The sequence below is a fragment of the Tursiops truncatus genome, chromosome 18, assembly GCF_011762595.2.
Source record: "Tursiops truncatus isolate mTurTru1 chromosome 18, mTurTru1.mat.Y, whole genome shotgun sequence".
NCBI classification, from domain to species: Eukaryota; Metazoa; Chordata; class Mammalia; order Artiodactyla; family Delphinidae; genus Tursiops; species Tursiops truncatus.
The window spans coordinates 4,971,201-4,995,724 of record NC_047051.1 but is presented as its reverse complement, the minus strand read 5'-3'; the positions used below and the strand labels follow the sequence as shown (position 1 = coordinate 4,995,724).

Here is a 24,524-nt window from a genome sequence, read left to right as displayed (position 1 = left end):
CTCCAGAGCCTGGACACCGCACGCACGCCCCACGCCCGTGTGGTCCTCGGCCAAACGCTGACGGCTCCGAGCTCTCCGGGATACGGCGCCACGGGGGCCTTCCGCGCCCGGCCCGGCGCTCGCAGGCCGCCAGTGCCGCTTACCTGGGAACCGACGGGAGCCTCTGCTTCCCGAGTCTGCCTGCTCATCTACAAATGCAGGTGAGCAGTGCTCCCGAACTCACAATAATTATAAAGACGTTTATGAAATCGTTTATTAAGTATTCTATCAAAATAGTATTTTATTAAATAAAAAAGACGTGTATGAAAGCTCTAAGCCTAGTGGGAATACAGCCACACCGTGGTCGGCACCAACGTAATGGACCGAGGGGATGGGAAGCTCCGATCGCAGCACCACCTGCGGCGGCAGGAGCCAGGTGAACGGCAACTTCCCGCACGCACCTCCCCTCGCCCTCCGCATTTTGTGTCGGAGGACTTTAGGCCGCCGGCCGGAAAGGCGCTCCTCCTCATCTCCTTTCCTTTAAAGACGCAGGCCGAAGCCCCGCCCACTACGGAAGGTGAAAGGGTCTCACACGGCGGAGCCCGTTTGCGGGCTCCTTCTGCCAAACCTTACCAATCGGCGGCCCGGAACAGGTAAAACTAAAGGCAAGGGGCGCTGCGCGGGTGAGGGGACCTGCAGCGGGAGGACGGGGTCGTAGGGACGTGCCTGCGGAGGACGCGGGCTTGCGCTCGGCCGTGTCCCTGTCCCTGGAAGCTCAGTGCCGCCCACCCGCCAGCGGACAGGCCCTGCAGACCGTGCCGCGGGTTCGGGGATTCGGCCGGGCTTAAAGCCGTCTTCGAGCCCAGGCTGCTGTCCGCGCACCCCGGAGCCGCAGCATCTAGACCCGCCGTCCACGGTCCTTCAGGCCCCTGGACCTTCCGCCCCGCTATCCCTGTGCACGTACGGGCACGCACGCAGGCCGTACGTCGCTACGGCCCGCTACGGCCCAGGCGCGCCGCGGGGGCGGGGCTCGGGTGGGCGTGGCCACCACAGATGCACGTGACCGGTCTGTTTGGTGCGCCGGGCTCCCCCCACTCCCCAGTCCCTGGCTCAGCGCGGAGAACTGGCGGGCGTGCAGGCTCTTTGCACTCTGCGGCCAGAGAGGCGGCGTAGTGGGAAAGGTCGCTGAGTGATCTGGGATTTCTTGTTTTCCCATTTACCATTAACTAGGCTTCACGGCATAAGACTCCTGAAAGAAGTAAATACATTTTCTTACTGAAGAGCCGCAGTTCCAAGTACAGGTTATAAGAGGCTTCAGTGTAAGGAAGTGCAGAGTGGAGAGCTCTGGAAAATCAGCCACTGTTGACCGTGCCCAGCGCGATGCAGGGAAGGGTAAACCGGATGCGTTCCCTGCTTCACAGAACTTACCGTCTGAGAGAAACAGTAATAAGATAATCACAGAATTATAATCGTGGAAAGATGAGCTGTTCTGTGGACGCACTTAACTCTGAGCTCAACAAGCAAATAGCGGGACACGGGGGAAAGGGGGGGTTGACCAGGGGAGAGCTGGCCTAGTCTGGGAGGTAATCAAAAGAACGCCCTGCGAAAGACCCCGCTAGACAGGAATGGAGTTTCCTAAACCAAGGGGAAGAGCACTTCAAGATCGGAAAGGCCGAGGGGGTTTAGGCATAAATGAAATTTGGAATGGAGTGAGGCCAGAAAGGTGCGAAGGACCTTTTGACCTCCTGAAAGCTCTTGGTCTTTAATCTTCAGGCAGTTTTAGGTGGGCGGGCGCTGGGTGCCGGGACAACACCAGCGTTGCAGAGGGGAGAACTGATTGCAGAGCTCATGGTGTAACAGCCTAGTTAGGAGACTGATGGGAATCCAAAGGAGAGGTGGAAGATGTCTTAAACTAGCGTGGTGGCAGTGGATGTGGAGAGAAGTAGGTTGATTTATGGTGTTCGGAAGTAAGACTGAGGAGGCTTGGTGTTGGATTAGCTGTGAGAGTGCGGGAGAGCAGAAGTGGACAAGACGACGTGGCTCTGGACGGACTGAGATGCTGGTCACTGAGATAGGGAGTTCTGGAAGGTGAGATGACCGTTTAGAAAATTAATATACAGGAATAAGTACAACTTTTAATATTGAGTCTTGAGCTCAGGATTTAAGAGCTTTTCAAAAAATGTTTTGTGGATGGTTAACTTATTTCAATAAAATAACTAAAAAATAAAATTTTAAATTTTATGGCTAAAGAAATGTGGTTAAGTAATTGGCCAAGATATATGTTAGCTTTTTCCAGTGTTTTAATCAGTGTTCTAGCTCGTCAACAGCTCGGCAGTGCGGAGAGTACTTTGTACAAAACCAGGGCCAGCGGACAGCAACCTGAAGGCTTGGTGACAGCAGTGCTCACCCCGGGCTGGAATGGGGCAGGTGGGGCAGTGGGCAGGGCAGCAGGCAGAAGGACTTAGTGAAACTCCTTTGGAAGGCGTGAGAAAGGATTCTTAAAGTCATTGGAATTGGCAAAATTAATTTCACAAATATTTAGTCCACTAGAATCCATGTACCTTTTGACTCAACCTCCCTGGAAAGAATAGATATCAATATACAATGTCAGCTCTGTAGGAAAGAAAAGCAGGGAGTGAACAAATGGAAGTTATTTTCACCTCTTCAGTTGATAGGAGTTTGGTAACAAAGGTGTTGTCAAATTATGTAAGATTCGTACATTTCATTGTAAACTCTGCCTCAAAATGAAGAGATTGTAAATGAATATTGAACTCTAGTTAATGATGTGCATATGCTGAAAGTGTGCTGAGTCTGACCTCTGTCACGGGGTGGCGGCCAGGGTGCGCATTTCCCGCTTGAGTCTGGAAGTATTCTTTGGGTCACCCTTCGGCACCGCTTGAATACTTTGTTTCCTCATCAGCTTTTTACCTAATGATCTTTGCATCCATCCTTGCCCGAGTCAGTGATTTGATCGGAGGTGGCAAAATGGTGGTTTTCAAATTACTTTTACTTTTCTTCTCCATGTATTAGCTGGCGTTCTCCTCTAAAGAACGCTTTTCTTCATCAACTGGCGGTGATTACAGTTCTTCTTAAAAAGGTAGGATAAGTGCTTAGTTCTTTTTCAATGACCAGTTTCCAGAGTAAGGAGTCAGAGTAGCAGTCACATACAGTTGTGGCTAACTATCTTTCTTTTTCATAGATTTTTGCATATTCGGTGTGTTGAAATGAATTTCAGTCACTGATGTTTAAATTATCACACATTTGGCCCGTGGGAGTCTCTTCATGCGATCAAACTGTAAATGAAATGTAAACAAAATGGTAATACTATCAGGGAAACCTGAAGACTGGATATTTGAACATACAGAGGAATGATTATCAGTTGGGATGTGTTACTGTGTTTATTCAAAAGATACAAGAGTCCTCAGCTCTTACTGGAGTGTTTACTGGTGACACAGGATTTACTCGGAAGTAGTTCACAGATGCTGGGGTCCCGGGAGTAGTTGCTGGTGGAGAGAAAGCCTGTTGGACCACATGCTGCAAATCAAGGAGCTAAGTGATGGGTGCTTAGGCCTTTATTTTGCTGTTTTTTCTGTACATGCTCGAGAATTTTCCTAATAAGAAGTTTCTCAATTACTTGAATTTATGTTGATGTTTCCGATTCAAATTTCATATCACAGGTTTTTCCCTAACTCTGTTATTTATATTTTTATCTTTTATGAAAAGCTTACTTTGAAGAAACAGGTATATCTTCCTTTTTGCTGCTCCAAAGCCAAAATTTAGCTAGTGTTGAAGCATAACTGCTGTGTAAGTCAAGAACATTTAAAGCCTTTTAAAATTTGAATAATAGCAAGAACCTTTAAAAAGGTAAAGGTAAATAATAACCATTTTTAATTATTACATTAATAATTATATATTATTATAATTATATAATTATAATATATACTTATATAGTATTGTTATAAATTTTATAATTCATAAAAATTATAATTTATATAAATTATAGTGTATAATCTATATAATTATATATCATAATATTAAAATATAATTAATAATTATATATTATTATATTCAATTATTGTTATAATAATTTTTCTACTCTTTACCTTTTCCTCTTCTTGGAAAATGTTTTTAAAGCTTTAAAAAAATCTACATTATCTTTCTGAAATAGTTTTTATTTTGTAAACAAATAGAATTTATCAGTATAAAAAATACTTCCTCTTTATAAAAAATTAGAGAGGGCTTCCCTGGTGGCGCAGTGATTGAGAGTCCGCCTGCCGGTGCGGGGGACACGGGCTCGTGCCCGGTCCGGGAAGATCCCACATGCCGCGGAGCGGCTGGGCCCGTGAGCCATGGCCGCTGAGCCTGCGCGTCCGGAGCCTGTGCTCCGCAACGGGAGAGGCCACAACAGTGAGAGGCCCGCGTACCGCAAAAAAAAAAAAAAAAAAATTTAGAAAAATAATGGTAATTAGGAAGAATAGGGGAATGAAAATTACTGTGTCTTCAACCTTAAGGAAACCTCAGGGTTCTTCTTAAATTTCTTTTCATCTTTCTCCTGTGCCTAGTTTGTTCATTCGCTTCCTTGTTTTACAAAATCCTACCTATTGAGTAGTATTTTCTATGTAACGTGTTGGTAACTCATTACACAGGGCACACTAGCTTTCGTCTGTAACTGCTAGTTTCCTCCTAACTCATACTGAACTTTGGGACTTGCTGCTGCTGCTCTTTTTCTGAGGATAATGGAAAAGTCGTCTCCAGTGTCTTCAGACTTTTCTGTTTGGTTTGCCGGCTTCCGCCATGTGGCAACAAGTATCTGAGTGTCTGTTATTGAACAGTAAGTATCTCAGCTATTTAAAACCCAGTTCAGTCCCACTGTGGAGCCTTTACAGCATCTGCATCCCCAGTTAATGACCATCAGGTGACCCATTCATTGTGGATGAAACATCTGGCCGTAGAGCTCTCTGAGGTTGGTGGACATTTGAAATGCCAGCTGGGAATTTTTTTTTTTTTTTGTAAAGCCTGGATCATTTTATTCAAGGTTTATTCATAAATCTGACAATATCTTCTCACGATACTATAGAAGAGCACCAGAAGAAAACTGACACAGCGGTATGATTGAATACTCCTGGAAAAAAGGGCCCCAGCTTTTGAATAAAGGAATAAAATATACGGAGGAAAGTTCAGTATCTCTAGAATAAAAAGAGCACTCTTACGGCGCATCTGCGGTGGGGGCCGCTGATGCACCTGACGACCTGGAGATTTGCCCCCAGACACCGCCTGCCTCCTGGCGGTTTCCTTGGGCTCATGCAGTCATTCAGCACGTACAGCCAGCCCTCCGTATCCACAGGTTCCACATCCGTGGCTGCAACCAAACATGACTAAAAATACTCAAAAAAGAAAAAATTGCCAGAAAGTTCCAAAAAGCGACTGTGCCAGGCAACCATTTATATATCACTTCCATCGTATTAGGTATTATAAGTAATCTAGAGATGATTCAAAGTGTACAGGAGGATGTGCACAGGTTATGTGCGAACACGACAGCTTTTTATATAAGGGACGTGAGCATCCTCGGAGTTTGGCGTCCATGCCAGGTGTCCTGGAACCAGTCCCGCGTGGATACCGAGGACGGCTGTACGTACTAAGACAGGCTGTAGGCGGTAGTGTGGGGAGCACAGCAGTGAACGAAGTAGACAAGTGACGTTTTCTCACGAAGCTTACGTTCCAGTGAGGAAAGACTGAGTGTTCGTGTGTGGATCAGTGTATGTCAGCAGTGAATCTCTTTAAAAGGCAAGGTCGTGGGTTTGAAAGGATGGGATGTGCCGTTGACAGAGTGGACAGGGAGGGCCTCGCCGAGAAGTAAATGAACTGGCATCGTCTGAGGGAGAGGATCCCACCCGGGGCGGGGGCTGCGGGGAGGGCGCTCCCGGCGTTTACAGGAATGGCAGGGAGGCCCGTGCGGTTGGGACAGGGAGCGCAGGAAGCGGGGCGGGTGCTGTGGGCAGGGGTGGGTGGGGGCCTGGTGCCAGGGGCTCTGCAGCGAGGTGGGGGCCGCGGAGGGCTGTGGGCAGAGGAGCGCTGCGGCCTGACTTCCATGTTTTAAGGGGCAGGGGCAGCAGCGGGGAGGGCGGTCAGGAGGCTGGGACCTGATCCAGGTGAGAGATGAGGGCGTGTCAGGGGCAGGGTGATAGACAGCGAGGGAGAAGGTGGAGTGCTTGGATCCTGCTGATTTTTAGAGGGCGAACAGTGGGATCTGCTGAAAAAGAAGGGTCAGAGATCACTCAGCTGTCTGGGCCTGAGCGCCAGAGGGTGTATGTGAGGACAGGACACGGGAGGACAGAGCGGGGAGCAGGGCAGGTGGAATTCAGCTCTGGCCGTGCTGATGAGGGTGCCCGCTGGGTATCTGCGTGGAGGGGCTGGGTGGGCAGTTAACTCTGCAAGGGTGGCGTTCTGGGGGGGCTGGGGGGTTGAAGCCATAGCCACAGACCTGCGGGGGAGGGAGGTGAGAACGTGCGCCTCCCATCACTTTCCATAGTTTGCTGTTCATTCCCCCCACCCATGTCACTGGTCGACGATGGGCGTGGTTGGTGGTGACGGGTAGGAGGGGTGGGTTACCCAGCCCAGGGGGATCAGAGCTGGACCAGAGGGAGCTTCCAGTCTGAACAAACGCCCCAGGTGATGCTCGAGCAGGTGCCCCAGGGAGCCTTCTCTGAGAAGCGCCGCCTAAGGCACCGCATCCTCTTCTCTCATTGACGAGCCGCACACACCTACCTCTCTGAGTTCTTGATTCTCTCGTGTTTCTCAGCAAACCCAGATGAGATGAACAGGTCCTCTCATCACTTCCTCAGACACTTCTCAGGTCTACCTGTCATGTGGATGGTAGGAGGGACACATTATGGCGGACAAGCAACTAAAAAATCAAAGTGCCCCTTCTAAGTGCAGCGTTCATAGCCGTAAGTCAGACCACACGCGCCTGACGCTTCAGCTCACCTTCGGCTGCAGTGCAGCACCTGCCTTGTGAGCGATGGATGTAGTTTATGAGGCCACTTTAATGTCAGGGCATTTCCTTTCTGAGAGTCCCAGTTCATTCTTCCAGGGGGTCAGCTGTCTTCCTGGAGGGTCCCCTTTCCCATAACAGTGTTCTTACCTTTTGTAGACCGTCAGATGTATTGATGAGTTGTTCACTACGTTCATGAAGAGGTGTTTGTTGAGTCACCAGGGATTCAATGTTCTGCATCGTCCTAAATAAAGCCTTAGGGTGTATCTGCTTTTGGAGCTAGGGCTGTGAGATCCATGGGGAACGGAGTCAGCTAAGATAACTTTTAAGTTTCCTGTGCATGGACCTGCAGTGTTCACAGGTGAGGTTCCCACAGGCTCACACACGCCCTCCATGTTCCACGGCACCGACCCATGGGAATAAGTGATCAGACTTCAGTGAGCTTTTCTCCCTGCTTTTTAGGATGGCTGCTCTTTTGCTAAAGAGGTTAACATTACAAACTATAAAAACGGAAAATACTTGCATTAGAAGACGTTTGGGTAAATACGTCGTACAGAAGACGGCGCTGGCGGAACCATCCCACATTGCCTCTGCCCCAAGACTGTCCTGCCTCATTCACGCAGAAGCTTTTAGTACTGAAGACACCCAGGACAAGAGAGAAAAGAAAAAAAAGAATGAAACAGCTTTTCGTAACGTTGGAAGAAAAATTAACGAGCGCATCATTCAGGTGCTGGACGAGAAGGGCAACGACCTGGGCCCCATGCACCGAGCGAACGTGATCAGGCTCATGGCCGAGCAGGACCTGCGGCTGGTGCCAAGGGACCCCGGCGCCCAGCCCCCGCAGTACCAGCTCATGACGGGCACGCAGATCTACCAGGAGCGGCTCCGGCTCAGAGGGATGGAGAGGGCCGAGCCCAAGCCTGGTAGGTACCTTGCTGTCTGCCCCCGAGGTCCTCAGGACTGCACATCCGCAGCTGAGGTCAGGCATTTGCCAGGGCCCCTGTGACAACAGGCCAGTGAGAAGCTGAGACGTCCTTTCACCACCGTTTCCAGTGTCTTTTTTGTCCACTTATTTCTATCCCTTTTTTTCTATTTTCCTTGCTACTCTTGTGTCTGTCATGTCTTCCTCTACACCTGTGTAAAATGAGGGGAAAACAAGGTGACCACCACCAAAATAATGGGAACCCCTTAACCCCCCTGACGGCTGCCTGGCCTTCCACTGCGCAAGGGCATGACGACGTGGACAGGTGGGGTGGGCTCCTGGTCCTGTCCTGGGCCACTCACCTGTCGGGGCGCCCTCCTCCCCTGCTCCCATCATCTCTAAGCGGGGCGGGGGGGGGGGGCGGGTGTGTGTGTGCGTGTGCAGTTAATCACACGGAAGCACTCCCTAACTCTGAAGTGATTCCTGGAGCGTGCCCCACGCCCGTTTCGTCACAGTAAGGGTAGGAACGCTCACGTGATGTGCCAACTCACTTGTCATTTAAACCGTACAGAAGCTGTGAGTTGGATATTAAGTGAAGAGGTTTGCTTTTCATGATTCCTAGTAAGTGCTGATCATTACAGAAAACACACTGGGACAGAGGTCAGAAGGCTGGCTCCAGAATGCACAGTAAGGCCACGTGTCAATTTTCTGACACCACATTTAACAACAGAGATGTTGACTGGAAAACAAAAACTATCCACAGAGGCCAGCAGGGTGATAAGGACATCAAACTATGCCACGTTTACAACAAAAAGGTGGACAGCCTGAGAAGCTTGGTTCAGAGATGGCTGAAGGGCTGACAGAGAACTCAGGCCAGCTGGTAGGAGCTGTAAGGAAGCAAAGAGGTGTTAATAAAAGAACTCCTTTTTAGAAAAATTAATTTAAAGAAGAAAAAATATAAGAAAAGAAAGCCTAAAGAAAAAACATAATAAACACCTGTTACCCACCATCCAAAATAAGAATGAGGATTAACTGGTTCCTTTTAAAGAACCACTTCTTTGTTCTTTCATCCGACAATGGTAATGATAAACAGAAGCATTCCATGTTGAAATACTCTTACTTGGCAGGTAAAAAATTGGTATTTTACCTGTGTCTGTCTCCTGTGTTTGAATGTTTACTGGCATGTGAAACTACTGGACAGGAGGACTTGTAGGCCCTCTGTAGCAACGTAGACTTAGGACGAGCATGTGATGAAGCACAGGCCTCACACAGACTAGCGCCAAGTCTCACTCTTTCAAACCAGGACCCACCCTGACAAAGGAACTGACTTTTTCTTCAAATATTGGACAACATGATTTGGACACAAAGAGTAAACAGATTCAGCAGTGGATCGAGAAAAAGTACAAAGTTCAAATTACAATAAAGAAAGGGAAGACTACAGAAGAGCCAGAAAACAAAATGGTGAGTAAAAGCAGGTGTGACTGACTGCCTGTGTGTTTTTGTTTTCTTTCTGATCTTAAAAATACAACTGTAGAAAATCTGGGGAATGTAAAGGCAAAGAAAAGTAACTACCAATCCTACCCAGTGACGATAGTAGCTTTCCAATTTGTTTTTCAAAATGCAAAATGTACACGTTACTTTTTCCATTGTAGCATCAATACTTCACCACATGAAAACACTCTAGTTCACAGGGCTTCCCTGGTGGCGCAGTGGTTAATAATCCGCCTGCCAATACAGGGGACACGGGTTCGAGCCCTGGCCAGGAAGATCCCACATGCCGCGGAGCAGCTAAGCCCGTGCGCCACAACTACTGAGCCTGCACTCTAGAGCCCAAGAGCCACAACTACTGAGCCCTGTGCTCTAGAGCCCGCGAGCCACAACTACTGAGCCCTGTGCTCTAGAGCCCACGAGCCACAACTACTGAAGCCCGCGCACCTAGAGCCCATGCTCCGCAATAAGAGAAGCCACTGCAATGAGAAGCCCGCGCACTGCAACAAAGAGTAGCCCCCGCTAGCCGCAACTAGAGAAAGCCCGCGTGCAGCAGCAAAGACCCAACGCAAAACTAAGAATAAATTTATAAAAGAAAAACTCCTTTATAACTAACAGGATATATGCTATTCTGTTTTACAAATTGTAGAGGATCCAGTACTTAAATAGGAAAGTTAGAAACATTATGGGTTCATCTTCTAAAGTCTGTTTCCTCTTTATAAAGGCCTATAAGCAGCATTCCATATAAAGTCAAATTGTCTTCCAGAAAGTGGCTATCAGTTTACAGTCCCAGGATAAGTCTGTGGACTATCTACTTTGCTTTTGGAGTTAGACAACTTGCAGCATCTAAAAGGCAGCATTTATTCCAGCAGTTTTCAACCTTAGTTCCACGTTAGAATGACTCAGGCCTAGGGCCCGGCCCAGCCCAGCGCAGCTGACCCAGAATCTCTAGAACTGAGTTGTCTGTGTTTTTCTAACCACCCCAATGACTCTGTGAATGAGTGCTGGGAACGGCACTGGGCTGACAACCTGGGGGGAAAGGAGGGGTTCTGCCAGTGCCCAAACCCACTGCTTTGCACTTTTTTCGAGAGGGTGGTCTGGGCCAAACAGCCCCTCAGTGCCTTGACGGGATTTAAAACTATCAAGCCTTTAGTGCATTAGCCTAGTTACATGGAGTTTGTATAACTGCCTGCTTATTGTACAGGTTTCAGTCAACTTAACCAGGTATGTACGATTCGATTCAGCAAATCCCTTAAACAGCAATTCAAGCATGCTGGTTTTTATGCGTATTAGAGCATTACCACGGGGAAGAATCAAAGATGTTGGTTTTAAATTAGTCTTCGGCTGTTTTCCTTTTCTAGGAGGAGATATGTAATCAAATACTGCAGACTATGCCTGGAATAGCTACCTTCTCATCCAGGCCACAGCCCATCAGACGGGGCAAGGCTGTGATGTGTGTGCTTCGTCCCTTGAGCCAAAAGGAAGACAATGCGTGCAGATCAGCTCTGGGGACCCAGAGGGGAGACGCTCTGAACAGAGGAAATGGAAACGACGGAGCATCCAATGCTCTGCACCAGTGATTTTAATAAAAATGTGCTTCTGAGAGAAAATAACTGAGCTGGCTGGTCTGCGGTCCTTCAAACAAAGCAGTCTGGTGTGTAGCTGGGGCCAGCGTCGCCACGGCAGAGGGCACCTTGCCTTTAGTGCAGTTCAGAAGGCAGTTCAGTCTCCCCATTTCTGGGCAAAGACACGCCCTGGTCCTGTGTCCTTTTAGGAGGGAGGTACCCACTGAGCCGAGAGGCCAGACTCCGTTTTTCATGAGACGGTCTCACCTTTGGGAATAAGGAAGACAGATTACAGGCAGGCCTCTGTATCTGCGGGTCAACCAACAGCTGATCAAAAATATTTTAAAAAAAGAAAAATCCAGAAAGTTCCAAAAAGCAAAATTTGAATTTACCGTGTGCCAACAATTTACATAGCATTTTCATTGTATTAGGTATTGTAAGTAACATAGAGATGATTTAAGGTATATGGAAGATGTGCGGAGGTTATATGCAAATACAGCTGACCCTTGAACTTGGGGGGGGGTTAGGCACATGGACACCTGCGCAGTCGAAAATCCTCATATAACTTTACTTGGGCACCTGCGGATTTTGGTATCCTGGGGGTTCCTGGAACCAATTCCCCATGGATACCAAGGGACGACTGTAACTCGAATTCAAAATCAAAACTACTGGAGTCGTATACCTATCAGGTATACAACGATCGCAGTATATACAACAACAAAACTACTGTCGTGAAGTAAGAAAGTGAAATCCACACAATTGCTTTGTACAGTAGTACAGCCTCACACAGTAATAAGTAGTTGAAAATATGCTAAATAGATTGCATCTAGTTTAAGCCAATTTATGTTTTAAAGTTAACAGCTTGCTAAGTCTCAACTTACTTTGAGCTTCATTTTTTTCTTGTCAGGGTCATGCACAACAGCATGCCTGCTGAGGCTCTGCTACAATGAAGGAAAAAGAAAAACAGTTTTATTTGTAAAACACTGCCACTTGGTATTTGGTGTCTGCTAATATGAAAACCCCATGAGTCATTTAAATAAACGGACAGCCTTCTTTCTGTTACATTCTGTTGAGGGATCTGACTTCTACCACTGGAGCGGAACTGTCCCTTAAATCTTGGACTAAAATCACTGCCTTTTCCAAGGACCCAGGTTAGGAGTGTATACATTTTCACCACGTGTGCCTGTGGCTTCCTAGTTCTTTCATAGTAAGGGGTTTGGGGGGCGAGTTCTGAAAACCCTTCCGAGCTGAAGGAGGCTCTTCTAACTGAATCTGTGTCATCAGCATTGCCAAACACCAGTGGAAAATCTGACCCAAGTCCTGCTGTCCTCAGCACGAACACTGACCACCAGCAGTTCCGTGGTTTTCTCACGGTCTGGGCTGTGCTAAGCCAGCCTCACCCCAACTTCAGTCTCTACCATTGTTCACACGAGCGCCTGTGAGAGCACCAACCGGGCGCGGGTCCTCAGAGCCGCATGGGCCCCTCCACCTGGGGTCACGGTCTCCAAGTCTAGACCAGTGTCCCGAAGCTCTAAGGTCCCCCATGTCCTTGTCTCTTGCTCCCCTTCTCAATCCCCAGATGATGGCAGCCCAGAAGGACACCCCAAATATCAACAGACTCATAAATAATAAGCACATCGTACCAGAGGCCACTGGGTCTCAAATTCCGTCACGTAAGAATCACCTGGAAAGTTCGTTAGAACAAACATGACTGGGCCCATCCCCCGAACTTCTGATTCAGGGGGTCTGGATGTGCATTGCTCGCAAGTTCCCTGGCGATGCTGAGGGCCAGACTTTGAGCACAGCACTGGCAGGGGCGAATCTGTCTGCTCGCAGAGTCTGGTGAAGAACCACTCCTGCTGGAGCAGGAGTGAAGGGCCCGAGTCCCCCCCAGCCTCCCATCTGCCGCCTGGGGCCAGGCTCCCTGGAGCCCAGCAGCCCCCAAGGACGGCGCCCGGGCGGGCGCTCACCTTCATGGCAAATGCCTTGCCGCAGCTGGCGTGCTCACACACGAACGGGCGCCACTCCTCGTGGAACGAGAGGATGTGGCTCTGGAGGTTGAACACGGTGGTGTAGGTGCGGCCGCAGCCTTCCCTGGGGCACCGACACACGTCCCTCTCCGGGGCGTGAATTCTCATATGCTGCTTCAGGAAATCCTTGCGCTTAAACGTCTTCTGGCACACGTCACATGTTACGTCCTCTGCGGGAGCAGACTAGCAAACTGAGCCCACTTCCCATGTGTTACCATACAGGAAAAACTAATTTGGAATGTATCAAGCGACATATTCGATGCCCAAAACCTTATGATGACACATAGATCAGAAATCTGGGAGGAAACTAACTCCAGTGTGCCTCAATTTTTCCAAGTTCCTACATGGCATGAAGTCCCTGTTTTTGTCTGCAAGCAGCAGGGGTTCTCCACCCGGAGGTGCAGCAAGGGGAGGGAGTTCAACGGACCGGTTTTCTTCCGTGTCCCCCAACACACAGGGCACACTTCCCAGACTGCCCCGCGGACATCAGCCAGGGCCTCCCCGGAGGCCTCACCTGCCCGAGCCTTTAATAGGTGCACAGGCCTCGGCCCAGGACCACAGATCTCTGCTCACGTGTCAAACAGCTGAGGTACCCTGGACTTCCCAGACACACTATAGAAACTCTGTACTTTCAAGTTCACATTTAACGTTTCACCCTTTAAAAGCACTCGGTCAGTTCCACAGGGGCAGATATTCATATGCCCCTCATGCCTGCCTTACCTTTATGGGCTTCTCTCACATGTTTCAGAAGCTCTGTCCATGTTTTTGCCACAAAGGAACATTCTTTTTGACACATATAGCCTATTCCAAAAAAAAAAAAAACAGATTGGTGCATGGCCTTTTGTGAATACTCGGCATAAACACCAATCATAATTAGACTGAAAGGAAAATAATTATCAAAAAATCAAGCAAATTATCAAAACAAAATTAGACTGCAAGGTAGCTATGAAAACTAAGAAAAGTGTATTTTACAGTAAAACCAAACAACTGCATGTCAAGGTCCTTCATATAGGCTCTCCCTTCAGCAGGGCTTCAGGAGGAGGCCCTCCCTCTCCTGTTCTCAGTGGGCTGGGTACACGGCCCACGAACTCCCAGCTGCTGTGATGCACTCCCCCAACTTCGCCTCCATGGCTCAAGGCCCCTTTCCCCTCCCCGAGCTTTACCTTTGCCTCTTTTTTTACTCAGCCCTTTGCCCTGGATAAACCACCAAGGATAACCTTGCCCGCCCCCCGCTTCCTGTAGTGCCAATATCTTGTAAATTTCATGCTGCAAAAAAGAACTAGGAAGAAGCAGCTAAGGGAAAAAAGAAAAGATTCCAGAGAAAAACTCTGTGAACAAAAATGGACACTGTGCAAAGCACTTGAACTGGATTAGTCAGTGTAACAGTCAGCCTGAGCTTCACCCAGTTAAATACCAGAGAGAAACTAAAAGACTCAACTACTAGTCTCTTGTCTTTTAAAAAAAAAAAGGGGGGACTTTCCTGGTGACGCAGTGGTTAAGAATCCACCTGCCAATACAGGGGAGACAAGTTCGAGCCCTGGTCCGGGAAGATCCACAGCCCGTGGAGCAACTAAGCCCGTGCACCACAACTACTGAGCCTGTGCTCTAGAGTCCACGAGCCACAACTACTGAGCCCACGTGCCACAACTAACGAAGCCTGCGCGCCTAGGGCCTATGCTACCCAACAAGAGAAGCCACCGCAAGGAGAAGCCCGCGCACCACAACAAAGAGTAGCCCCCGCTCGCCGCAACTAGAGAAAACCCGCGCACAGCAACGAAGACCCAACGCAGCCAAAAATAAATAAATAAATACTTTTTTTTTAAGTCACATAAATTCTAAGGTTTGGGAAACTGGAATATGTATCAAAAATCCTTCATGGAAACAGAAGAGATTCAAGCTGTTGGCTTAATCAAGTCTTTCTGAAAAAAGTTACAACCTGATTACTCCAAAAACCTCAAACTATAATCCAAGTCCTTTGAATGCCAACAAGGAAAGGAAAGAGAAGAGGTTAAAAGCAGCTGAAGCAGCAAAGCCACTGCTGGAGTTCCAACCCTTTCACAAGGAAGAAGCATAAGCAGGCACGGCTGTAAACAATAAACGTTAACTCTCAACAGCAACAACAAGGAGTGGAAGGGCAGACACGACACCCAGCACCTCTTTGGTCAAGAGCATAAAACCTGAACAGGCAGATGGAGCCCCTGCCCAAGCAGTTTCGGCTTCTTGGGATGACCACAGACTCGAGCAGTCAGAGAATTAACACGCTCTACTGCTGGTGTGCCCGTCAGAGCGGGCACCAGTACATACCCTCGTGGACCTTCCCATGTCGCTTCAGACTGCTGGGGGAGGCAAAGTGTTTTCCACATCCTTCGTGGGTACACCTGGGTCAACAACACACGAGCGTTAGCTGATCCGTTTTCAGACAGAACTGTACTTAAATAGTATGTCGTCCTCATCCTGCCAAAGTTTCCTCTTCCCACAACCAAACCAGTCATAAAAATGGGATTTCAAATTCAGACCTAGTTGTAGATGAAATGCAAGTTACTTCACCAGCCTTGGGCAGAACAAACTGAGAGAAAAAAGTCATTACTTTTTTTTTTGTTTATGTGATCACATTAAACAGTTTTCACCTTTATACCTCTGAAAATATACCGTTTTCATGGCAACAAAAAGATGGCTCGGGTAAACACCTAAGCCATCCTGAGTCATGTGCGTCTAGTTTTTCTAATGATGTTGCCATGGGATGGTGTGAAAAGAAAACAGCAGCAGATGCATGGCCTCTGGGCGCCCCTTCTGCGCTCAGGCCACCAGCGGCACAGGAAGAGGCGGCAGAGCTGCAAGCAGGGACGGGCACTGTCAACGGCAACAAGTCCCAGGCAGGGGACCGCCCAGCCGTGCAAAGCGCCAGCCAGGGCTCGCAGGACGGCCATCAGCAGGTGCCCTTTGCAGGTGTCTTCCAACGCGTCCAGTCACCTCTTCCTGTTCGTCCTGAAACCCTCTCTGATGCAGGCTAAGCCCAGATACCTTTGTTCTACAGGAAAGGAATACTTAGCATCTGCATAAGGACATTTCACGCCACTGAACAGGCTCTATTTGAGTAGTTAAGACATAAGCCTTACCTTCAAGCTTAACCACAATTGTACTAATTTCACAAATTATTCTGAAACACATTAAATCTTTCTGTTAGAGAAACAAAAGCACAAACTTGTGAAACGCCCAATACATAAATGGGCATACACTGTACAACTTAACAGGAAAATGTTGATTAAGAAACTGCTTCTGAGCATTGGTATGCAACCTATGCATTTTAATCTTATCCCCACCTGAACTTTAAGAGGTTTCACCCACGTAAGGTACCTACTTGAACGGCGGTTCGTTGGTGTGCTGGCACTGATGGATTTTCAGCTGCTGATGCTTCTTAAAGGTCTTCTTACAACCTTCAAAACTGCACTGTTTAAGTAAAGGTTTGGTAGTCTCAAAAACAAATCCAGAACAGTTCATAACAGAATCCTCTCAAGATAAAAATATCGCAGAAATTACATACTTGCTACTTTCACCCATTTAGTTACTATAAAATTCAAGAAGCTCTGAAGAGTAACACATATGAAACAGCAAAAACGATTCATTTGGGGTAGTCTACCAATAATATACTTTAATTAGCAAAAAGTCTGCTTTCAAAATAAACCATTATTATGATAGCTAGTGTCAAAGTAAATTCAGATATTTGACCAACAAAATTTGGTTGATGAAAATTTTAGACACACAGGCAATCAACATAAAAAAGTCAGAATTTAAGCCTATAAAATCATTCATACTTACTACATATTGTTTTTGCTGGTTTTCATGTTTGCGTTCAAAATGTTTCTTCAAGTTTGCTTTTGTGTTGAATTTCTGATCACAGCCACTAGCTGTACAACTGTTGGGAAATTGTGTAAAAACCAAAATATTAACAAACCAAGGGAAGAGAAATTTTAAGATGTGTACATCCTTCCACTTTATAAAAGCTAATTATTCCAAAGTATAATAAAAAATAGTCTTTAACAAATTCCAAAGTGTTAAGCCATACCACATAACGCCTCTCAATTTGACGTGATTATATGTAACGAGAGATGCATTTTCTTGTTAGGCTTCTGAAATTAAGCACAGTGTAGCAGACATTATACAGTGGACAGAGGGAAGATGAAAAACACTAGTTCCAAAAGCCTAAACCCTGCTTAGACTTAAATCATGCTTAAGTTAAACTGTTCTCAGGTTAGAATCTGATAACTTTAATTTTGCTTGAAATGTCTCTACAAACTACATTTCCAAAAAGACCTCAAACAAACAAAACCAACAAACAAAAAAACTGGTTTCAGCTTATCATTAGAGGTAAAAAACAGATATTTACAGAACCATAAACCATTAGGCCCTGTGACATATCACCAAGCCGGTGTAGCTCCCCTTAATGAGTGTTTCTATATCTTGACTTTGAATTATCTAAATTCTTTGATTTTTAATATGTGCTCTTTTTGTGATGAGTTTTCATAAGCCGGATGGATGAAGCAGGACTTCCTTTACAAGCCCTCATCTTACCCATCATTCACTGATAAACCCCGAATAACACTCCTATCAGGCACCACGCTATCCACAGGGACAGGCAGAAAAAGGTGCAGAGTGACGGGGGGAGAAATGCCCAGAGGCCACTGGAAGGACACAAGAGGGGTGCTGTGGCAGAGACCACCCACCCCGAGTTCCAACACGTGCTATTTCTGACCTCAGGAACAAAACGCTGACTTTCAGCTGGGTTCACAGCCAACAGAAACAGAGCTTCTTCCAGCCTCCCTTGTGGTCCCACCGCTAAGTGCTGGCCCATCCTGCTCAGCTCCCACAGGTGTCTAAAAAGGGGGCACACCTCTTTTGCCCCTCCCTCCATCCCAGTGGCAGGAATGCTTATGTGACAGCTGGAGCTCCGACAGCCATCTTGGACCATGAGGACTGCAGAGGAAGTTAGGAAGAGCCCCTATCCACCTCGGCCTTTCTGCAACTTAGTTATGCAAGAGAAACCGAGACTATCCTGTTTAAGCCTCTATTGGGCTGAGTTTTCCGTCACTCTTGACTTCAATCCTGACACAGACATCTAACCCAACACCACTGTGGGGCGGGACAGGGCCAGGAAAGTCCTGCCAGGAACCAAACAGCAGAGACAGGGGGCGTGAGACACCCTGGCAAAGCTGGGGGTGGGAGTGCTGCTGCCCAGTTAAGAAGAGCTGGACCACCACTTCCTGTCAGAGTCCAGCAAATGGGGCAAGACCACAAAAGTGCCCAGGCACAAAGGTCATTACATAAGCAGTGCTCAAAACCACTGCCCAGCTTTAGGAAAGGAAGCAATCTGGAGGGTGATGTGAGAGAGGGCCGGGGAAACAGACTTCAAGTGAGGCGTGCAGGCCAGCGCCTGAACCGAGACACTGGCAGCTGGGGGAGGGGAGAGGCCCTGAGGGTAAGGACAGCCCTTGCAGACCTTCTGCTGTGGAGGACGGGAGGGAAGAACCAGGAGTCCTGCGGGTCAGCAAGCAGGCAGTGATGCCGCCTGACAAGAACAGGACCAAAGACAAAGCTTGTGGACTGTCAGGGACCTGGGCCCCACGGAACCAGGGAGACAGCCAAATAACGCCGCGCAGCAAGCAGCTGGACTCGGGGATCTGGCGCTAAAGAGAGGGATGTGGGCTGGAGAGCGAGCCGGAAGAGACACTGCAGTCGTCCTGCTCCAGCAGGAGTAGCCCTCGCTGTTCTCTCCAACCTGCGCATCCACATCCACCCCCATTTTTATTTAAGACTTAGTGTTTTAAATAGTATACGGCCACTTAGCTCAGAAACCAGAGGCCTGGAGAGGGACACAGCTGCATGGTTCCTTCCAGCCCTGCCCCTACTCACCCAGGACTCCCACCACTCCCAAGACAGGCAACAACGTTCTTTAGTTTTGCTATGTAGCCTTTAGGATTTCTTTACACAAACAGAAGCAAATACAAATAGAGGACTTGTTGTCTACCTCCCCTGCTCCTTTTTACACACAAACAGGTAGCCCGAAATACACCCTCTTCGGAACCTTGGTTTTTCAACTAATAAGCCCCAGAGATTTTCTTAGTTTCACAGGGAACACCTGCATTCCTTTTTCCCCTCTGTATAGTATTCCACGGGTGTGGATATACTTTACCTGGTTCTTCCTGATGAGCAGGAGGGCTGCTCCCATCTGTGACTTAACAAGCCCTCCAGGTGATTCTGATGGACCCCAAATTTGAGATCCACTGCTTTAAAGTAGCTGGTTTAAAAGAAAAGCAGTAATATCTACCTTTTCAGAGATAATGAGCAACTCTGTCAGAGAAGAATGAAATTAACACTGGCATGGCAGAGGAGTGGGGGCTTAATTGAAAGAAAGAGAAGATAAACTGTTAAAGCTCTACTTCCTCGTTCATATGTCTCTTATCCCAGCAGCTGACTGGTTCGTAAAGACCCTGATGATACAGAGCCCAGAATCTGCCAGGGAACCATGTTCCATCTGGTCTGAACTTTACGAGGTTGATTTCCCATTTAGGATACACTTTAAAGGGAGACGGACGAGAGGATGCAAACTCAAGACAACTTCGGATGAGCGCGTCCCTGAAGTTATCACACGCAATGACCCACAAGGCCCCAACGCTCTTTGCACATTCCAAACCCTGTCTCAGGAGATGCAGGCCGAAGCAGCTCCGCTTTCTTCACCTCGAAGGTCATCAGCCAGTTTTCTGTGCCAAACGCCGCCCACTTCCGAGGCCTGAAGACAGTTCTCTACTTACACAAAGGGCTTTTCTCCAGTGTGAACCAGGGCGTGGCGGCTGAGGTGCCAGTCCCTGACGAAGGCCTTGCTGCACCCGTCATGGTCACAAACAAACGGTCTCTAGCAGGAAGGCGACAAAAAGCACGTCAATCCTGCCTGCGTCAGTGGCTCTGGTGTTACTTCAAGCCCTAAACTATCTGATGGGCAAAGCCGTGGACTCTGTCTGTAGAGGTGGTTTCCACCCAGTAAGTGCTGAGCACCTGCTACAGGAGGCCAGGCAAGGATCTCCCGCCTGGGGTTACACGACAACCGAAATGCCGCAGCTGCTCACAAAGTCGCTGCAGCAGGTTCTGTTCCAGGAACACCATGTGAAACCAGCGGGCAGCCTTCACAGTAACCGTACAGTACTGTGAACCTGCTCCTGACCTACACCCGGCTTCAGCAGCGGCCCCCTTAAAGATTTCCTGCCGGCTCTCAGCGCGGCCTGCGCGCACTGATCCTCTCCTTCCGCACAGCATCTCCGCATCCACTCAGAGCCCAGGGCGGGCGGTCTCATCTGGACAAGCCCACTGTCTGCTCAGAGAACGCCCGGCACAGCTACAGAAGAGTGTGTCACAACCGAGAAAGCTCACAGGTGCCCGGACACACACAGCTCACGGCCCAAAGTGCAACCACCACGTGGGACCCGGCAGTTGGGAGGAAGGGCTTCCACTCTGAACCCGTAGGAAAAGCCAAAACATGTCCCCCTTATAACCAGTTCTGTGCACTTAACTATGGAAAACATGCCCCAGAACAGTCCAGGAAGGAGGTACCAAGGCCTCAAAGGACGCTACTGGTAGCAAAGCAGGTGGACAGGAAGACAAGAGCTGCGTTACCAGGGCAGGTGCACAGAACTCTGCACAGCCTGTCATGCAGGACGTTCGAAAAATGTCTGTCAAATTAATGTGAGATTTGGGATGACATGACTCCAAGTTTTCTAGCCTGTGTGAAGGAAGCTGGGAGTGCCAATATCCTAAATACAGCCCACAAGTCTGAAAGGAAACGTGAAGTCTAATCGGGACATCCTGGTAACAGGGCCCAGAATTTAGGGGGGTTGAACGGGCGAGAGGAAAGAGAGGAAGGCGAAGCATAAAGCACGTCATGAAGGAAGCCAGTCACAGGGTAAGAAGAAGCCAAGAGAGTGGGGCAGGTGGAGAACCTCGAGGGCGGGAGAGGAGCCAGGGGAAAGGGTCAGTGAGCGGGACAAGGTCCCGGGGAGGGAACGGTCAGCTTTCAAATGCTGCAGGGGTGAGGGGGACGGGCAGCGTGAGGACACACAGAGGAATGACCTGTAAGTCAGGAAAGTGCTAGGAGCGGAGGCAGGAGCTGCAGCACCCTGGTTAACGGCCTTCAGCTGAGGCCCTGAGAAGCCAGACTGCCAAATCCTGGGAAACTCGGCCAATTCCTAGGCCTCCATGAGCCGCCCTTTACTCACCTGTCACCTTCCAAAGGCTTCCTACTGCTCTCAAAACAAAACGCAGGCTCTAAACCCACTGGTACCCTGGCCTACAAATGATCCTCCAGGCGTGCCCCTCAGGCTCCCCTTGAATGGTTCCCCCACCCAATCACGTTGGCCGGCGTCCACCCCCAGGACCACACGCTCCTCTGGCAGTTCTCTCTGCCCGGGCTGTTTCTCCCCCAAATGTCTGCAGGGCTGGGACCTTTCCTTCTCATTCAGGTCAAGAGAGAGGCCTCTCCCGACCACCCTCCTGCAGCCCTCTCTTCACTGCGTCGCATTCCTACTTATTCCGCTATCCTCCCGCTTACAGCATAAGGTCCCTGACGGCAGAAGCCTTGCCTGTCGTAACTGCTGCTCTCCGGGCCAGGACGGTACTGAACTATGAATGAACGAACACATGCTGCTTGCAAACCTCCAGTACTCTAAAGTTCTCCTCCATTCCGGTCCCAGGAGGCGGGGCCTTTTAAGGCAGGTTGTGGGTGGGCGTGGGAGGGAGTATTCCAACCTTGCAAATATTTACACGTTATGGGGACGTGGTGACTGGCCACCACTCAAGGTCAAAGAAGGGGAAAGTGTTGCTTAGTGAGCCCTGAGCCCACGGCAAGGATATCTCGGTCCTAGAACTCCCTGTCTACTTCCCCAGGCCTTCCCTGCCCTAAGGCATGGCTGGTTCGCTTGTGCGTCCCGGAGGCCAAAGCTGAACGCGTCTGCGCACCCACGCGCGGGACCTTCGGGCAGCGCCCACCTGGCGCGCACCGCACCCCTAGTCCCCGGCCTGGACGCCACGCCCCCCGCGGCCACGCCTTCGGCCTCGTTACCTCCCCCGTGTGCTTGCACAGGTGCGCGTCTAGTTTCCAGGCCTTGTTGTAATTGGCGCTGCAGTCGGGGAAGGAGCAGATGAACCTCTGACGGGGCGCCGGGGGCAGCGAGGCTAGGCTCTCGCCGGCCGCGACGAACGCGTCGGCGATGGTCAGGGACGACACCGCCTCCGCGACAGAGGCCGGCGGCTCCAGGGTGCCCAGGGTCAGGCACTCGGCCACGTGCTGAGCCACGTGCCACGAACCGAGGCCGACCGACCACTCCGTGAGATCCTACGCGCGATCCGACTGCACTTCCGGTAGCGCGGCCCCGGCGGGGCGGGGCTGGAGCGCCGGCGTAGTAGCGCATGCTCCGAAAAGCTCCTCGCCGGCCCGCTTTTGCGCATGCTCTGAGAAGCTCCTCGCCGGCCCCCGCCCCTCCCGCCCTGGGGCAGGAGCGGAAGGGAGGAAAGAATGGCCAGGCCCTCATCCTCCCCCGCCCCCAGCAAAAGGTGCCCGCGAGTCGCAGGCCCTGTGATGGACCCCGAGGCGACTGTTAAATGTGTTCCCATCCGCCACCACCCTTTTCGAAGTACTACCCTTGCATGATCTAAACTATCCAGTTCTTACTACAAGCTGGGTTTGTCTTCTTTATGGATTCATTTCCTGCAAGCTCTCTACATGCTCCCTCTGCAAGCCCCCTGGCAGTGCATCCTAAACTTGCTTAAAATCACGTGGAAACCTTTTTAAAACTTCCAAGCCCAGAGCATATACCGGACCAATTAAATCACAGTTTCTGTCACTGGGAAACGGGAATCCGTAGTCTGGAAATTCCCCAGGTGATTCCAACGTTCAGACAAGTTTGGGGACCATGGCCCTGAGGCCTTGCTGCTCAGAGTGTGGTCTTCGGGTCAGCAGCATCGTTCGTTAGAAATCGGAACCTCGGACCTGCTTGAATCGGAGAGGTCTCCAGGTGATGTGACGCACCTTGGAATTTGAGAAGCACTGTTCAGAGGCTTGAATGGTATGGGTATCTTTATGGGGACCACATGTTTAAAGGACATCCTTGGACGAGGATAACAATGACAGGATGGCCTGATGTTCCCCCAGGTGTGTACTTTTCACAGACTGCATCACTTTGAATCATTTGGCAAGCCCTTGTCTGATGGTGATGAGCAGTCCCTGCGAAGAAAGTGCAGTTTTGAAAACAAACCAGGACTCTCCCACGAGGATAATGGCCTGTCGTGTCGGGTCCTGAGGACTGGGAGAGGGAGTCTGGGACACGCATCCACATGCTGCTTTTCTCCTTTGCTGGTCCGACCCCTCTTCAGGGGACAAGTCCGCAGACAGCCCTGCTACAACTGTGCACATCTTAAATGGTTTCCCTGGTGCCGGTGCTGGCTACCTCCTCCGCATTCCGCTGCCCGCTGGCCGTGGCGGGGTTGCGTGGTAAACCTCTTCCTCTTCCGCCCTGCTCTTGGCCTCCTGACGCACACCGTGCCCCGTGCCTCTGCTCCTGCCTTCCCAACTTCTCCCATCTCCTTAACCAACTGTTCTTCACACCTTCTTCTCGGTACCCACGTCTTCGTGCTCAGCCCTCTGATGTGAGGTGTTGTAGCGGGGAGCACCGACTTTGAGGTCTAAGTCTACATTTATTCCCTGTAGGACTTTGGATAAGGTTCTTTGAATCTCTTTTCTTACCTTTAAACTGGACCACTGGAGTCATTCTTGGAGTGAATGCGACTGTATTAACCGATAGTTCCATTTATTACGTGTCACCCCCTGAGCCAAGCACATTTCCCAGCAACTCTTAGCTCTCCCAACAACTCTGCATGTAAAGAAGCTGATACAACCCAGGCCGTGCCTTTTCTTTTCTTTCTTTCCTATGAACTGATCCATCGTCCACCTCTATCCTGGTTACACTCCCGCCCTCCCGCTTGCTCCCTGCCTTTCTTGCCATTGGCAGCGTGACCCTGTCTGCCACCCACGAAAATGTAGAACAGTGGTTCTCACCCTGGCAGTACACTGGAGTCACCAGGAGCTTCTGAAAAGGATGTCTCTTGGGCCCCGCCCGCACCAGTGCAATCAGCCCCTGTCCCTCCTCCTTCCATCTGCCCATCCCTGGCCTGGCCGACTTGTGCACCTGCCTGTCCATTCCCTCCCACCTGCTGCCCAGCTTTGCTTTGCTCTGAGCCTGGACAGCTGAAACAGCCTCTCAACCGCTTTCCTACCTTAACGCTCTCCTACCTCTAATCTCTCCGTAAAACACCTGAGACTTTCTAGGTTTAAGTTTGCGAGACTGGCATTTGCAAAGCATTTTTGTTCCTCTTAGCTATTATTCCTACAATTCAGGTAAAAGCACTCAGGTGGGAAATGGGGTCCCCGGGCTCAGGCCCCCTCCAGGCCCTGAATGGGCTTGGTAGTTTGGCAACCCAACTCTGAATCCTGGCTCTACCATTTACTATTT

The 24,524-nt window shown here is 49.5% G+C and overlaps 2 protein-coding genes across 6 annotated transcripts; one reads left to right on the top strand and one right to left on the bottom strand.

Moving 5' to 3' along the window:
- Positions 1–333: 333 nt before the first annotated feature.
- MTIF3 (mitochondrial translational initiation factor 3) lies at positions 334–10,993 on the top strand. Of its 5 annotated transcripts, none has more exons than XM_019936824.3 (5): positions 527–632; positions 1,210–2,067; positions 7,433–7,893; positions 9,196–9,353; positions 10,742–10,993. In XM_019936824.3, the coding sequence occupies exons 2-5, from the start codon at positions 1,934–1,936 to the stop codon at positions 10,958–10,960; spliced, it is 972 nt and encodes a 323-aa protein (XP_019792383.1). In that variant the 5' UTR covers positions 527–632; positions 1,210–1,933; the 3' UTR covers positions 10,961–10,993. The 5 variants fall into 5 exon arrangements, with proteins under 5 accessions (XP_004313727.4, XP_019792383.1, XP_073651093.1 ...); XM_073794992.1 differs by having other exon boundaries at positions 7,130–7,893; XM_004313679.4 differs by lacking the exon at positions 1,210–2,067 and having other exon boundaries at positions 334–632.
- Positions 10,945–22,427, bottom strand: GTF3A (general transcription factor IIIA). Its single transcript, XM_033843862.2, is given in 11 exon segments — positions 10,945–11,082; positions 11,084–11,212; positions 11,827–11,886; positions 12,916–13,145; positions 13,696–13,776; positions 15,280–15,353; positions 16,334–16,422; positions 16,792–16,888; positions 19,782–19,882; positions 22,079–22,351; positions 22,404–22,427. Coding segments are annotated over 11 exon segments (1,278 nt in total). The 3' UTR covers positions 10,945–10,962.
- Positions 22,428–24,524: the final 2,097 nt, after the last annotated feature.

Coding starts and splice junctions, on each gene's coding strand:
- MTIF3 (XM_004313679.4), top strand. CDS start 358: ATGGACCGAGGGGATGGGAAGCTCCGATCGCAGCACCACCTGCGGCGG. Junction 633..7,432: donor CAATCGGCGGCCCGGAACAG/GTAAAACTAAAG, acceptor CCTGCTTTTTAG/GATGGCTGCTCTTTTGCTAA. Junction 7,894..9,195: donor GAGGGCCGAGCCCAAGCCTG/GTAGGTACCTTG, acceptor CTTTCAAACCAG/GACCCACCCTGACAAAGGAA.